Genomic DNA, 16,507 nt, shown 5'->3' with positions numbered 1-16,507 from the left:
TTATCATTAGCATACTGATGATAATGCACCCCAATTTGCTGGATAATTTCACCCACTCATATAGAAGTTTAGTGAAAATATTATGGTTGATTATATCAAAAGGTCTTGAGATACCAAAAGAAAGGAAGCACCAACCATAAGATACAAATAAATATTTCCCTTCTTGCTGCAGAGCAGGGGGTAAGCAAGCATTCCGGTGACAAAATACTTGTTCACTGAATGGAGAAGTGCATTTTGAGCATTTTCTTTCCCCAGAGAAATGCCATGTAGACTCTCTGTCATTGGCACAGAAATGTATAGGAAAGAGTGAACGAAAGGAAGTCTTCACTGTCATGTGACCCCTGAACTATAGTTCCCACATCCTGGTAGATCCTGCTGCTGCAAATACATTAGAAATTATCAGAGGCAAAATTTCCTGCTGATTATGGGTAGGAAATAATATAAAACAATGGAAAAAAGTTATGCTGAATGTCAAGTAAATTTAATAAGACAAAAAAAGGGAGGTGGTTTGGAATGTACAAATTCTCCCCAATAATGGGAGGGAAAGAAAGCCCCCTAAATTATATCCACTTTGAATATCCTCTCAAATACTGATAATAAAATAATAATTTTAAAAGACTGGTACCTGGTAATCCATCTCTGCTCTAAATGATTTTTGCTCTTCTTGTATTTCAGCCTATATAATACCCTGTTTCCCTGAAAATAAGACGTCCCTGGATAATAAGCCTAATTGGGCTTTTGAGCGCATGCACCAAAATAAGCCCTCCCCTGAAAATAAGCCCTCCCCCAAAATATTGCAACATAGCAGAAGCCATGAGGTGACCATGCCTCCTGCACCTCAAAAATAATAAGACCTCCCTGAAAATAAGGCCAATCGCTTATTTCAGGGGGTCAAAAGAAAATAAGACCCTGTCTTATTTTTGGGGAAACACAGTAGATTTTTGGGGGGTTACAGTAATATATGGTATTGATGGCAACACTGAAACCAAATGCAAATTATAGCACAAAGAACAACATAGGGTTTCTACATGCTATCAAGTCTCAGTGGAAATAGATGACCTTATTATTTTATTGTTCGGACAAATGATAATCTAGATTCTAGACATTGGTTCATTTGATTCAGAAAAGCTCTGCCTGGAAGTGGCATATATTCATTTTAATTTCTGTTATTTATGCGGCCACTAACTCAAAGTGACTTCACAGCTAAGAAAAGGTCATCAATAAAATAGAATACATTTAAAACAAACTAAAACTATGAATTGGCAGCAGACTGAAATATACTACAACCCAACCTATTGGGACTTGGCTCATCCAGACCCCAAAACACGGAGAAAGATGTCTTAACTAAAGACTTGCAGGTTTGGGATCCCAAGGAGCAGATTGTTCCAAAAGTGAAAGGCCCCACCCAGAAAGGATACCTCCAAGGTCTTCTAAGATGGTAATGTCACATTGAAAAGGCCTGGAGTATACCATCTTATATTCTTGTATATATTTATTGGTGGTGACTAGCACCTTGAAGTGTACCCAGAGGTCTATTGCAAGCCACTTGAATCTGTGATGAAGTTGTAATGAGGAACATACATGATTACCTCTATTACTGTATTCTTGACCAAATGAAGAAACACACCTTCGCCTGGTCCAGAAATGGCTGCAATTTGTGCAAAAGACAAAATTGTACAAAGACCATTCTGGCCACAACTGCACATGCTCTACCAGGAAGTCCAGGGGGACACCCAAATTGCACCAATCCCAGCTAACATCACAGGCCTGAGGCTTAGTCAACTCCATAGGTCTTGCCCAGCTGGAATCCACTTTGGAGTGAATTCAAATGATTTTATCCACCAGGTATTGAGAATAATCTTCACATCAATCCTGGAAGTGCTCTTCCCAGCTCCTCTTCACCCAATGGAGATTGGGTTGCCCTGAACTGGGCTGCCAGGCAACACTCATAGGACACAAAGTTGCTAACACCTGGCTGTCTGCAGGGGAGCACCCCAAACAACCTTCAGTCTCTCCCATCCCCCCCCCCCAAAAAACAAATAGCAACCCTCCCACCCATTCCCATCCCAGCCTTGGACGATAGGCACCCACTATCCCTTGAGCCCAGCTAGATCTAAGTAATACATACCTGCTATATGGAGAGATAAAGGCTTTGGTCTTAAAATGATTTTCTGAATAGCTGATCTGTTCTTTCAGAGAGCTGTCCCCAGGGTAACTTTGCTGCAGTTTTGGCTTAAAGCTGTGCAACAATTTTGTAGCTTCTCTTGCTGACACAGCATAGCTTCTCTTGCTGACTCAGCAATTACCAATAAATTGCTTTTACACTCAAAGCAGAAATGCTGTAGCATATACCACTTTTGAGTATGCCAATGACAAACTCAGACAAAATGGAATAATTTTTGTTATTTTTAGGTATTTAACCATGTGCCCTTGTGTATGTTCAAAATTTTCCCATCATTTTATAAAATCCATTATAGCAACATTGAAAGATAAGTGAGAGAATAGGATGTTTATTCTGAAAATACATTCTAAACCAGGGTGGTCAAACTCCCAGCTCACGGGCTAGATGCGCACTGGCCACGCCCATGCCCAGTTTAGCAAAGGGGGGGGGGATAAGTCCCAATACATCACATAATGCTGCCGTGATGATGTGAGTTTGACACCTCTGTGTTCTAGACAAACGATAATCTCTTCATTTTTTTAAGTGACAAAAGTTTCTTAATTTCAGTTTGGTTTTTATAAAATGCATTTTTGGAAAGCTTGAGGAAAACTCTGGGAAACTGACAACTTTCTTTACCAGCTTTTAAGCAAATATTTTGTTAATGATGAAAAGAAAAAGGGGATAGAAATTAAAGGCACCATAACTCAAACATCATGCCTGTTTCCATAAATCTATGTAACTGTCATAGTTCACAATCCTAAAATGCTGCTTAAATCTAACTTGTGATACTTTCTCCCACATAAGGCCAACCCAGTTACCATTCTGCATAGCTTGACATGAAGGAGTGAGGTTTCCCTAAAATAAAATCAATCTGCATATCTTGCTCTTCTTGGAAATAAAAGGAATGCTTCTTTTGTTTGTTTCTGTTTGTTTGTTACCTGCAAGAACTTAAGGTGTGGTGGTTCAAATGTCAATATCTTGTATCTTTTCCTTTTTTTTTTTTTTTGTTAAAATCGGTAGAGAAAGCTAATACTTCAGTTTGGCCTGTGAGGGATAATTTTTGTCTTATACCTTCCAGTGTTATTATTAAAGGCAAGGGTATCTTCAGGTAGAATGGACCAAAATATATGTAAAAATAGATTTTGTAATATATACTAATGCTTCCTATCAGATTCTATATCCCATCATTTCCCTATTATTATTGAAAAGCAAATATTCATGAGACTAAACTAGATTTGCAATTGATTAGCTGCTAATTATATATGGCGAAAAAATGGCTTTTAAAAATGGTGAACTCAGCTGGCCAGCGCACGCATGCGCGCTGGCCAGCTGACAGGGCAGTGCCTCGCGTGCCCTGACAAATGGCTCTGCGTGCCACCTGCGGCACGCATGCCATAGATTCGCCATCACTGCAATAGATCATCTCCTTGCTTCTGTAGGATGCAAAATGATTGCGGGGCAAAGTAGCAATGGAACAAGGCAAAAAGAAAGATCAAAAGCCCCTGGTGCCTCCCTTCCAGCCTTTGGATGATAGATGGCCAGTCCAGAATTATATATGTAATAATTAGTTGAGTTCTAATTCACTATATCCAAGAACAAAGGAGCATATGATGCAATTAAAATTAAAAAAAAAAAACCTTTTAAAGCAATCAGTGAATTAAGTGTTGCAAATTGCCAGTATATCAAATGAATGTTTCTTTCAAGTCTGTTCCTTAAAAGGAAATGCTATTCTGGTAGCACATCTGACTTTTTTAAAACCTTCTTTTCCCAGACTTTGCAGTTTTGTTTTACTCTGCTTTTCTTTCTCCCCTTTGAAAGCAACACACCTTCTCTTTCTCTCCCAACCTCCCCCCCCCCCCTCTCTGTCCCGTGACAATCGCTTTTTTGTAATGACAGCTGTGCTGGATGGGCAAGCCAGGATGTAGGGTGGAGAGAGATAAGTCCTAACTTTTCCTTTTAGTGTAGCAGGTAAAAGGGCCAGACGTCCTGTTCCAACTACTATGAGGTGACCGCCCCTTTCCTCCTGAGCCCTTCTTAACCATTCATTTTTCTGGAGGAGCAACTGCACAAGCCACATAGCCTGTCCCAGGCCTTCTAAATTAACCTGTTGTCTTTGACCATTCTGTTGCTTTTGTACAAAGCAGGTATCTCACTCCTCTTCTTGTCCTTTCTCTCAGTCAGCAAAATGACTTGGTCCGATCTTGAACATAGGTCAATAGAACAATAGGGAGTTGCATTTGGTAGTCTTCATTCTGATGCAAACAGAAGCCCAACATCTGATTCCAAGACATTATAACATCTGGGGTTAGCAGGAACATTTGCATCTCAAATTATTTTAGTAGATACAAGCTTCAGGGAAACTGTGGTATGGTTATATTTGGTTTCATGTTCCTTTTTCTGTTAGGTTATTGTTTTTTCTTTATTTTAAAACATGCACTACAAAAATTAAATCAAATCTCTTTCCTTTTTAAATCATAAGTTTTAACTGCTAGGTTTTCTACTAGACAATGAAAAACTGTTTGTGTGTTTGTGTGTGTGTGTGTGTGTGTGTGTGTGTGTGTGTGTGTGTGAGAGAGAGAGAGAGAGAGAGAGAGAGAGAGAGAGAGAGAGAGAGAAAGTATACATACATAAAAATAATGATTGAATTTGCAAATAGCTGTCTTGGGGAAGAGAACTGAGGCATAAAGTCTTGTATAACTAAGTGCTTGATTTATTCATTGTTTCTAAACTAAGCAGTTGCAAAGGTAGAATATTCTTGTTCTGCACTATATACAGAATCAGGAATGTCCAGGGGGGGTGGAGATGGGGCAATAGGAGGCAAGCGAGATCAGATGTATCATGACATCATTGCAGAAGCAACATGGATTATGTAATTTATATCAGTTGTGTTCCATTGCAATCAGAAATTACTGTACACAACTCACGTCAAAATTTGCACAATAATATCACGACCTGTATCTGACACCTATGTGTAGACCACTGTATATCTGGTTAATAGGAATTTTAGAAATCTTTGCTATTGGAATAATCTCGGTAATATACAGTGGAAAAAGTCCTTAACTTACATTTTCTACATTTATTTGTCTCGTTCCAGCAAACATCCACTAGGAAGTCATGAATATATTCAAAACTGCAGGAAGTTTGACATAGACATCCGGTTGCAGCTGATGAAGAGGAAAGCTGTTCGCAGTGACCTGGCTAGGACGGTAAATGCCTGACTTGTAAACATGAAAACAGACTCTGAACAAAATTGCTGCATTGTTTGTTTTTAAACCATAATTGTCAATGGAGCAGCATTTGTTCCTGGTCTGGTTGTAAATCTTTAGTTGAGGATTGTAATCTTAATTATTCTTAAAAAGAAATAGTAAGATTTAGCATATGTCTAATGCATGCGTGTCAAGCTCACCACATCACATTGCCATCGTGATGTTTCACGGTGTTTTTCCCATTCGTGGACCTGGGGTGGGCATGGCCTGCATGTGACACATCTGGACCTCAGGCCACCAGTTTGACATCCCTGGTCTATTTTTATTTAATTTTATTTAATTTTTTAAATGTTATTGTCATTTTAATTGGGTTTGGTTTTTTGGATATTTATTTAATTTCCTTTTAACTTTTGTGATATGTGTTTTTTAATGTTGTACGCCGCCCTGAGTCTTTTGGGAGAAGGGCAGCATATAAATCCAATAAAACTAAACTAAACTAAACTAAAAACTAATGCTAGAGGGTAACAACATGCTCTCTAGAGTCTTAGACTCTTATTTATGTCCTTAGAAGTATCTGAGATTAAAATGCTGATATTAGACTACCAAAAGTATAATGCCCACATTTTAATAAAATATATCCTAAAAAGTGATGTTAATTGTCTGAGAATCTTCACGTATATCTTAGCAAAGAGAAGGTGTCTCAGCAGAATGAGAAAAATCCACAGGGACAATTCACACCCTGGACAGTATTTCTTTATTCTCTTACCATCGGGCAGGAGATAGCCAGAAGCATAGCCAGCTGAACAAATAGGCTGAAAAATAGCTTTTATCCATGAGCTGTCAGACTTCTAAAGGCAACGTAACACCACAATCAGGGTAATGTGATAGACTTGCAGTGCCAGAGTAATGTGCAACATGTATATACCAGTGTAATATAATAGTACAGTATATACATATATGTATGTATGAGGATATGTGTGTTAGTTATTACTTATTGGGTTTAGGGATTTCTTTTTACTTATTGGTTTATTGAGATGTGTTCTGTGTTCTTGGGTGGGCTGCACCAAGGAAGACTTATTCAATTTCCTTGTACACATGTTGCGCATTGACAATAAAGGACTGATTGATTGATTGATTGATTGATTGAAAGATTCCCGCCAACAAAAAATCTGCCCAGATAAAACCCAAAATCCTTTTGCCAGAAAGAAATTCAGTGCTCTTATCTCTTGGGAAGCATTTATGCATATAAATATCTTTTGTAGTAAAAGCATTATTTATTTATGCATTCATTCAATCGATCAATGTATATGGCCAGCTATTTTACAAAAATGGGCTCAGGGTGGCATATAAGGGTTAAAAACAATTGACCAACAACCATGATGTCCAAGGTCACTAATGCAACCCAACTCAAAACCAACAGACCTCATCTAACCATCTGGCCCAAATTACCTGGGGGAACAGCCAGGTCTTTAATAGCTTACAAATAGCTAAAAGGGCTGGGGCCATCTGGATCTCCAGAGGGATGTTGTTTCATTGAGCAGGTGCTTCCACAGAGAAAGCTTTACTCTGGGGTCCAATAAGATAATGAAAGTGACTTGAAATATGCTGTCCATGATAGATGAGTGAGGTAAGCAGACAGTATGGGAATCAAGTTGTCCTGCAAATAGCCTGGCCCTGTGCCATGCAGGCTTTATAGGTAATGACCAGAATCTCCCCAAAGTCCACTGGGAGCTAGTGCAGTGGTTCTATATAGGCCTAAAAAGAAATCCCAACAGCTGCAGCTGCTGAATGCCTTTCAGGGCCAGAGTGCATTACAGTAATCCAAATGGGAGTTGATTAAGGTGTGAGTCACTGTCAGCAAAGCCTCCTGATCCAGGAATGAGTGCAATTGGCACACAATGAACTTGTACAGATGTCCTCCTAGACATGCCTACCATTGATTCTTTAAGCAAGAGATATGAGCAAAGGAGAAACCCTAAGTTGCACACTGTCTAAATGTTCCCCCATGCAGATGGAAAATCTCTGGATCCTTGTGGGGAGGGTTAGTGGTCGGAGGTTTTAAAACTCTTGGCCTTGCCAGGATGAAGCAGAAGCCTTAATCGAAACCCAAACACCCTCATGGCATTGGATATGAATCTGGATTGCATCACCTGGTTGGCCCAAGACAGATTTAGAGCTTGGTTCATTATCGAACAATAACACTGGTGTAATAGAGAGATGTCAAGTATTGTTGAGCAACTGCTTTTCTTAATGTAGGTGAATGATGACCAAAGCCCTTCCACACTCAACCACTATGTTCATCTCCAAGAGAGGCCAATCAAGCAGACCATCACCAGGTAAAAAATATGAATGAAACTGCAGTGTAGTTGGTAGAGAAACTATGCACAAATAGAACTTTTGTGGACTGTATAGTCTAATATTAAATGACAAAAAGACACATACAGAAACATAGCACTACCTGAGTTCTTAATGTGGACCGGCCATGTTTGCAGGCCATATGGTTAAAATCTGTATCTCACTGGTAGGACATATGGTTAGCATGAAAGTGTTCCATGTTCAACCTTGGCAGCTCTAAATATGGCTGGGAAAAACTCATGACTGAAAACCTGAATAATTGCTAATCAGGACAAACGGTTCTGAGCTAGAAGTGTTCATGTAGGCTTTGACTTGACATAAAACAATCCTCCACACGAAACAAACTTTTTTCCATTTTCTATTCTTACCGGTCCGTTGTTGCTTCTTCCTATAGGCAGGCCCTGAGCCTTCTTTTTGATACCTTCCACAATGAGGTGGATGACTTCTTAGCAACTGAGGTAAGATGGCAGTCTTCAGATTTGGGAAGGGAGGGGAACAATATCTTAATGGGAAGCTCAGTTCAGGAAATGGCAAGCACATTGGACCCTCGCAGTGCTGGACATGTCAGTAACAGTTCCACAGCATAACCTCAGAGCCCTTTGCTGAAATCAGAGTGGTAAATCCCAACACCAGCAACATAGTAGCAGGTGTTGAAACCAATCGGTTGGGTTGGGTTGGGTTGATGCTGCCACTACGGCTATGTTTATCATCCTCAAGGTAAAGGACATGGAGCAGAGATGCTGCCATGCATGAGTAAGTTTCCTGGTTGCTACCACTATTAAGGAGCCTTTCCTGAGTGGGTACCCCAGTTTGGTGCTAGTCTTGCCTGAATTATGCTTTTTAATAATATTTGGAACATTGCTGCCTTATTTGATGTGACTGAGTGTTACTAGAAATGTAAGTATTATACTTTTGCAATATGTAGGATATGAAATCACCCACCAAAATGTTGCAATGGGTAGCGTAGCAATTCTACACATCTTCTAAGCCACTCTCATCTCTAATTCCCCACAGCCACCCCATTGCAAGGCTTACAATTTTCAGAATTTGTACCATTGCAGAGAAGGTGCATCACTGTTTGAGGGATATCAGTAAAAATTAAAATCAGACGTGAGCAATGAGAAGCAGAAGCTGAATCTGGACTGTCTTGGCTGTATTTTAGTAATGGTGGCAGGATGGCTATGGGAAGCATTGGGTGGTGAAATGGCAGTGTGTAGAATTAGTTTCACCTACAGAATCCCCGAGGGACCAAGTGATGCAAGAAAGTGCTCAATATTATTGTGCAAGACATTTCAGCATAAAAAGACTGTCATTCCTGTAATTCATAGGTTCGCTGCTACATTGGTGGCAAATTTGAAGAGCCCAGAGGCTCTATCCAGGCCTGCTAGGGTGACGGGTCTGTGATAATATGAAGAAAATAAGTGGTAAACATATTTCCCCACTGTGGTTTTCTCCAGTATGTTCCCCCACATCTCATTGCTCACAGTTTGTTTTACTTCTTTTTTGAAACTGATTAGAGAAGGTTTTTTTTAGTGCTTTTTAAATGGGACTAGGTCTGCCTATAAAGATAGGCAGTTAACACAGTTCTTGCTCACTTCACATTTTCCTCATTCCATCTTGACTGCTTTATGGGAGTCAGATTTCCCAACATAAAGTTGGGGCTATCAGCATAAGGGTGCTTGAGATGGCAGCAGTGGTGGGTTCCTATCGGTCCGGACTGGTAGGCCTGGACCAGTAGCAGAAATCAAGTGTACATTTGCGTACTGTTAGAGCCAGAGGCCCCCGTACTAGTACGGTCCCTCCCCTGGCCTGCCCCCGCTCACCAGTCACTCGCTGCCTCATCCTGCCGTCTGATCACCGATTCTCACTCTCTCGCCCCGCCTGTCCGTACCATGCTTGCCCCACCCACTCACTTTCTTTGCCAGAGCAGAGGACTTGGCTGTTGGAGGAAGCCCCGTGCTTCATTCTCTTTGACAGCCTCCTTGTTTGCAGCAGGGTGGGGAGAAATCCATGGGTTAGAGGGAGGAGAAGACCATTCCTAGCACAATCTTGGCTTTCTTCTCCCTCTAACCCATGGATTTCTCCCCACCCCACTGCAAACGAGGTAGCCGTCAAAGAGAATGAAGCGCTGGACTTCTTCCAACAGCCAATTCCTCCACTCCTGTTCCTTCCTCGGTTGTTGTAACTTGACAGCTTTATGACCTGCACACTTCAAATGCCAGAGTTCCTGAGCCAACATGACTGGAGGAGGAATTCTGGGAGTTGAAGTCCACAAGTCTTAAAGCTGTCAACTTTGAACATCCCTGTTTTTTTTTTTTTTTTGTAAAGGGTTAGGGTGCAACGGTCTTGTAACTTAGCAGATTTAAGACTTGCACACTTCAAATGCCAGAGTTTCTGAGCCAACATTTTGGTTGTTAAGTGAGTTTCACCACATTTTACAAATTGGGCACACCCACCCGGTCACATGACCGCCAAGCCATGCCCACAAAACAGGCCACACCCACAGAATAGGTAGTAAAAAAAATTGAAACCCACCCCAGATGGCAGCCAAGAGATTGTTCTACTTAGCAGTATGAACTATCAGTCAAAGCAGCAAGAAAAAAAGAGGAAAAAATGGGTATAGAGAAGTGATTCTCAGGTTGTATTTTTACAGTTTCAGCAGAGCACCATAAGGTAGAAAGTTCCTCTTTGTTTCAGTTTTCCTTCCTTTTAGAGATAGTTGTATATGTATGCATAAATGCATTTTGGTTTTGCTGCCAGTATCACATCTCTGTGAAGCTTTGGCCTTTGCCCAGCTTTTTCTTTTCATTTAGAATAATCTGTGTTATTCAGCTTTTGATGCAGAGATTAGAATGTTTGTTCTAGATCATATGAGTCACTGAAGTATGGGATAGGGGAAGTAAGAGATCCTTGGAGTTCTTGTAAATGTGATACATGGTCAGCTTGCATGTAAATATTCTCCTTATCTTTATCTTGTATTTTCTTACGATTTTACAGTTACTGAAAGGTAAGATATTTTATGCCTGTAAGGACACATCTGAATAGCTGAGATACAAAAAAAGTGGAAAGAGGGAGTTGAGGAAAAACAAAGAACACAAGTTTAGAGTTTAGTATGAGTTTAGTACTTTTAAGGAGGAGACATATTGACATCTTCATTTTTTTAAGCTAGCATTTCCTTTGATTTCCTGTTTCAGAACCTATAATTTAAGAACTTAAAGAACTATAAAGAACTGTATAGAATAAGTCCCAAATCAATTGAATAGGACCTACTTCATAAACTTGCATTGACAGAATTTGTATCTTAAAGACCCACTATGTCATTGAAGTCATAGATGCAGTATTAAGTGTGGTCTTACTAGTGCAGTTGGAAGGGACCTTGGAGATCTTCTAGTCCAACTGCTTGAACAGGAGACCTACCTCATTATGGATAAATGATTGTCCAATCTCTTCTTGAAAACCTCCTGTGATTGAGCACCCACAACTTCTAGAAGCAGCTGTTCCAGTGATTAATTGTTGTCACTGTCAGGAAATTTCTCCTTAATTCTAGGTTGTATCACTCTTTCATAATTTTCCATGTTGCCCTATCCTCAGATGCTTTGGACAATAGGTCAACCCCCTCTTCTGTGTGACAGCCTCTCACGTAACTGCTACCACATCACACCAATCCTTCTCTTTGCTAGAATAAACATACCGAGTTCCCCAACTGTTCACCATATAGTTTAGCCCCCAGGTGCCTATTTGTATTTGTTGCTCTTCTCTGTACTGTACTGTATTTCTAGTGACTCAACATAATTTTTGTATTGTGGTGACCAGAATTGGATGCAGTATTCCAAGTGTGGTCTTATTAGTGCAGTATAAAGTAGTATTACAACTTTATGTGATCTTGATATCTGTCTGTTGATGCAGCCTAGTACTGTATTGGCTTTTTTAACAATTGCATTACACTGCTGGCTCATATTTAAATGGTTGTCCACTAGGATACCTAGATTCCTCTCACAGATGCAGAACCAGATATCACCTATTCTATAGTTGTATATGGGGGGGGGGGGTTCCTATGTGTAAGACCTTACTTTTCCCCCTACTGAATTACATTTTGTTGGATAGGGCCCAGTGTTCAAACATGTCAAGATCCTTCTGATTTTGAGTCTATCTTCTAAGATTTGGTTGCTGCCTAATTTGGTGTTTTGACAGATTTGATGAGTTCTCCTTTTATCCCCTTACTAAATAATTTATGAATAGATTGAAGACTGGGCTAAGAAAAAGCTATGATATTGGCCCACTGCATGCTTCTTACTATTTAAATATAGTTCTATTGAGGACTATACACTGAGTGTAATTGATCAGCCAGTTGCAAATCCATCTAATGGTGATGCTATCTATCCCACATTTTTCTGTTACCAAGAAAAGTAGGTTATGGTCTACTTTGTCAAATGCTTTAATGAAGTCTAAGCAAACTATGTCCACAACATTTCCCTCATCCACTAATTTAGTCACTTTGTCAAATAATGCAGTAAGATTTGTCTGGCGTGATACGTTTTTATCAAACCCATATTGGCTTTTAGTAATATCTTTGCTCATTTATAAGTGTTCCCAGATCTGTTGCTTAATTATCTTTTTCAGGAGGTATTGATGTCAGGCTAATTAACCTGTAGTTTCCTGGATCCATTTCCCCCCTTTTTGAAGATTGGAACCACATGAGCTTTTTTGCAGTTCTCTGGTAGTTTCCCATTGCTCCAGGAGTTTTGAAACATTTGGTTTAGTAGTTCTGAGATCCCGTCTGCCAGATCCATCAGAATCCTAGGATGCAATCCATCTGGTCCTGGCAATTTGAACTCATCTAGAGTGGATAGATACTCTCTTACCATTTTGTTGCCTATTTTGACTTGCATTCCTATTCTGTCTTCTATAGTACTGCTTTTGATTGGTTAGCCTCCCCCCCCCCCTTTAAAAAAAGATAGATGCAATTAAGCAATTCCCACTTTCTCCCTGCTGCCTGTTACTTCCTTGCCATCTTCTCCCATTAGTGGACCACTGTGATTATGTATCTCTATGCTCAAAATGTTAGAGAATCTGCATTATTAGATAAATAAAGAACTGGTGGTTTTATAAAGAAATGTGTGCATGGTGAAGGGAAAAAGTGTTATCAAAGGGAAAATAAAATATAGTGCAAAATAAGGTAAAATTTAAGCTTATTTGTTTAATCTACCCTTCTATCCAATCTAAGAAAGAAACAATTGATGCAATACTTGGGACAAATATTATGCAGCTTTTGTGTAAATTGTATGTATGAGAATGAGAGAAACACAGGGAGTTTAACTATTTCTTATTCTGTTTTAGAGATTATTCATAAACACATATAAAATCCTAAACAATTCATATTTGATTTCGTAAAAGATTGAGTTGTTAAGTCTTCCGCAAAAAAGGAAAAATAATATTTTTATAAATGGATGTATATATAGAAATTACAGAAATTGTTTGTGAAAGTGATTTTAATTTCCACAGAGAACAATTTTTACACTTTGCATCTTGTTTTTCCTGTTTGATACACACCTATCCCTTTCTTTCTAGTTTTGCTTTATGGAATCCCATTTCTTCAAGTGCTGTCCAGTGAAGGAAGAGAATTGTAGATCTTTCTTCTACATCTTCTGCAAGTCTGATCCTTACAGACTATATGCAACAGAACCTTCTCAGGACTCTTATCCAACAAATACCTGCATTTTGTGCAGTAAAGCGCAGTAAACAACAGTGCCCCTTAGTGGCAATTCTTTCTATGCCTTCTGGAGCAATGAATGATATTGGTGGAAGATGTTAATAATATCAAATGTCTTCCAAATTCTACATGAAGGAATTGAAACACATAACATTCCTTCATGTAGAATTTGGAAATCATCTGATGCTACCTTTTTCCTTTTAAATTCAAATACATTAAAGACATATCTGAAGCCATGTTTGAATTTAAGGCAGAAAAAGTCTTAATAATTTTTCCATAAGTTTCTGATTAGTTTTTGGTCACAAAGATTGTGAAGAGAAAAAATAGGACTATCTCAAGTTTAACTTGAGTTTCTGTTTTTGATTTATAGAAACTGATACATTTATATATGTATTTTCTGTGCTAAAGTTCACAAAAGCTCAATAGGATTTGTCAGAAGTGAGAAAAAGAGACAGACTCTTATTTTCTAAATTAGAATGTTTACTGTAGTAGTGCTTTTAGGTACATAATGTATACGTATTTCCAATAGATACAGCGGCCTTGTTTTAACTATCTGTATATAGATAGTACTATATAGGTAAAGGTAAAGGTTCCCCTCGCACATATGTGCTAATCGTTCCCAACTCTAGGGGGTGGTGCTTATCTCTGTTTCAAAAACCGAAGAGCCAGCTCTGTCCGAAAACGTCTCCGTAGTCATGTGGCTGGCATGACTAAACACCAAAGGTGCACAGAACGCTGTTACCTTCCCACCAAAATGTTTCCTATTTTTCTACTTGCATTTTTATATGCTTTCGAACTGCTAGGTTGGCAGAAGCTGGGGCAAGTAACAGGAGCTCATTCCATTACGCGGTGCTAGGGATTCGAATCGCTGAGCTGCCGACCTTTCTGATCGACAAGCTCAGCGTCTTAGCCACTGAGCCACTCAGTCCCTACATAGTACTATATAGAAAAATATGTTTGGAGTTTTCTATAGTATTATATAGAAAACTCCAAACAGAAACTTTTACCTGTTTCACTCCTTCCTGCCTTCCTTGGCTCATGAAACTTCATTTAGTGCTTTCATTCCTGAGAACAGGAAGAGAGAAAAATAAAAGTTTCTCTTTTTGATTTAGACACCTTTGCCAAGGTATCCTGCTCTAAAGATGTTCTTGCTGTTGCTTTTGGGAAGAAATCTCACTGATATCAAAGGAGAGAAAATACTATAGTTCCACACCCATGCCCGCTAGATCTTAATGATTGTCAGGCTCCCAAGCTGTGAGTTAATGCAAAGATATAAATAAGATCATTGTAACTGACTCTTTCCAGTGTTTCAATTATTCATCCAGGGAGATTTCCAACTGAAAGCAGAGCGGGTAGTCCAGTCTGTCATGGCCATTTGCAATGCTTTGGCTGCTGTTGAATCCCAGGAAATCACGGCAGCCCTGAATCAGCTACCGCCTTGTCCATCTCGCATGCAGCCCAAAATCCAGAAGGTAAGAAGTGGGAGTCTGAAAGTTCAGAAACACCAAGCTTGAATTTTAACATTAAAACCAAATAGATGAAAACGATAAGAGAAGAATTCAATGTATGCAAAAATAGGACAAGAGGTGCTATTGCAGCTGCTTCCCCCTTCCCCCGTCCCCTTTTAACTACAGACGCAGCGCATTTGCGAACCGGTAGGGAAGGTAAGTGAATCCCACCACTGATTCTATCCACTTACGTTCTTGAAATATTTTGCTCTCTGTAAAGGAACAATTGTTCTTCCTACCTTTTTTCAGAGAAGGTGAGTTTATTTACCTACCTACATAGATTTCTGTGCCACTCCTGACAAGTAAGACAATAATTAATATGTGGTGAGAGTTTAAGTTATTGCAGCTCAATCCATTTTGGACTCTTTCATGTTCTTCATCTACATGACCTGGTTTTACAAAATAGTATGTGATAATTGGTGGTTCCAACGTGGTGCTGAGCTTAAAAGGTTCGCCTGGTGCGCCAATTGCGCCCCCTACTGGACCGGGATGCCCTACGCACGGTCACTCATGCGCTGGTGACATCCCGCCTGGATTACTGCAACGCTCTCTACATGGGGCTGCCCTTGGGACGCGCCCGGAGACTGCAGTTAGTTCAGAACGCAGCCGCGCGGGCTGTGATGGGGAGTACGAGGTACTCCCACGTAACACCTCTCCTGCGCGAGCTGCACTGGCTACCTGTGGTTTTTCGGGTGCGTTTCAAGGTGCTGATTACCATCTTTAAAGCGCTCCATGGCACGGGACCTAGTTACTTGCGGGATCGCATCCTCCCACATACATCCCTGCGGCCAATTCGCTCACACAGGGAGGGGCTTCTCCTGGTGCCGTCCACTAGGCAATGCCAACGGGTGACACCAAGGAGTAGGGCCTTCTCTGTGATGGGCCCAACCCTCTGGAATGACCTCCCCCCCCGACATCAGAACCACTACTGACCTCCGCTCCTTCCGGCAAAAATTGAAGACTCACCTGTTCCGATTAGCAGGCCTGGCATAATTACAACTGTTCCTCCTGGTAAATGCACTATTAACTGGTTTTTTAGGGGTATTGCTTTTAATTTAATTTGTGTGTGTTTTAGGGTTTAAAATTATATTTATATATACTGGCTCTGTACAGTTCTTTTAATTTTATTTTAACCTCCTCCATTCTAACTGTACATATTCAATTCTATTTATTGTATTTTGTATATTCTTTACATGGACTGTACACCGCCCCAAGTCCCTTTTGGGAGAGGGGGCGGTCTAGAAGCACGGTAAAATAAATAAATAAATAAATAAATAAAATAAATCATGTTATGGTTTAGTGCAATGTGTAAACCCAGACAAGCTAATGGAATAGATTAGGATCAGGTGATTGGCAACTATCTTGACCTGCATGTTAGATGTGGTGTGTGGATGAACTTCAAGCCATTAGCATTTGCAGAGTTTATTGGAACTTGAAGCAGACCCTCAGAGAGGATTTATTTAAAAAGTCTGATCAAAGAAAATGCCCCTTACCCAGGGGGTAATTAAAAAACCTATCTGGAAATGTGTTTACTTAAGACATTAGAAATTACCTCTGAGTTTACATT

At 39.9% G+C, this 16,507-nt stretch overlaps 1 protein-coding gene across 2 annotated transcripts in view; it reads left to right on the top strand.

Annotated features, from left to right (window-relative positions):
• Positions 1-16,507, top strand: part of PIK3C2B (phosphatidylinositol-4-phosphate 3-kinase catalytic subunit type 2 beta) — a 124,813-nt gene that overhangs the window by 47,934 nt on the left and 60,372 nt on the right. For both annotated transcript variants that reach the window (XM_081947805.1, XM_081947806.1), the window contains 4 exons: positions 5,256-5,367; positions 7,624-7,703; positions 8,117-8,180; positions 14,758-14,904. In XM_081947805.1, the coding sequence (XP_081803931.1) occupies positions 5,256-5,367; positions 7,624-7,703; positions 8,117-8,180; positions 14,758-14,904 (403 nt within the window). The remainder of the gene's footprint in view (positions 1-5,255; positions 5,368-7,623; positions 7,704-8,116; positions 8,181-14,757; positions 14,905-16,507) is intronic.

This window comes from Natrix helvetica (assembly GCF_964273705.1).
Source record: "Natrix helvetica genome assembly, chromosome: 3".
Lineage (NCBI taxonomy): Eukaryota > Metazoa > Chordata > Lepidosauria > Squamata > Natricidae > Natrix > Natrix helvetica.
This window is presented reverse-complemented; position numbering and strand designations above follow the sequence as displayed.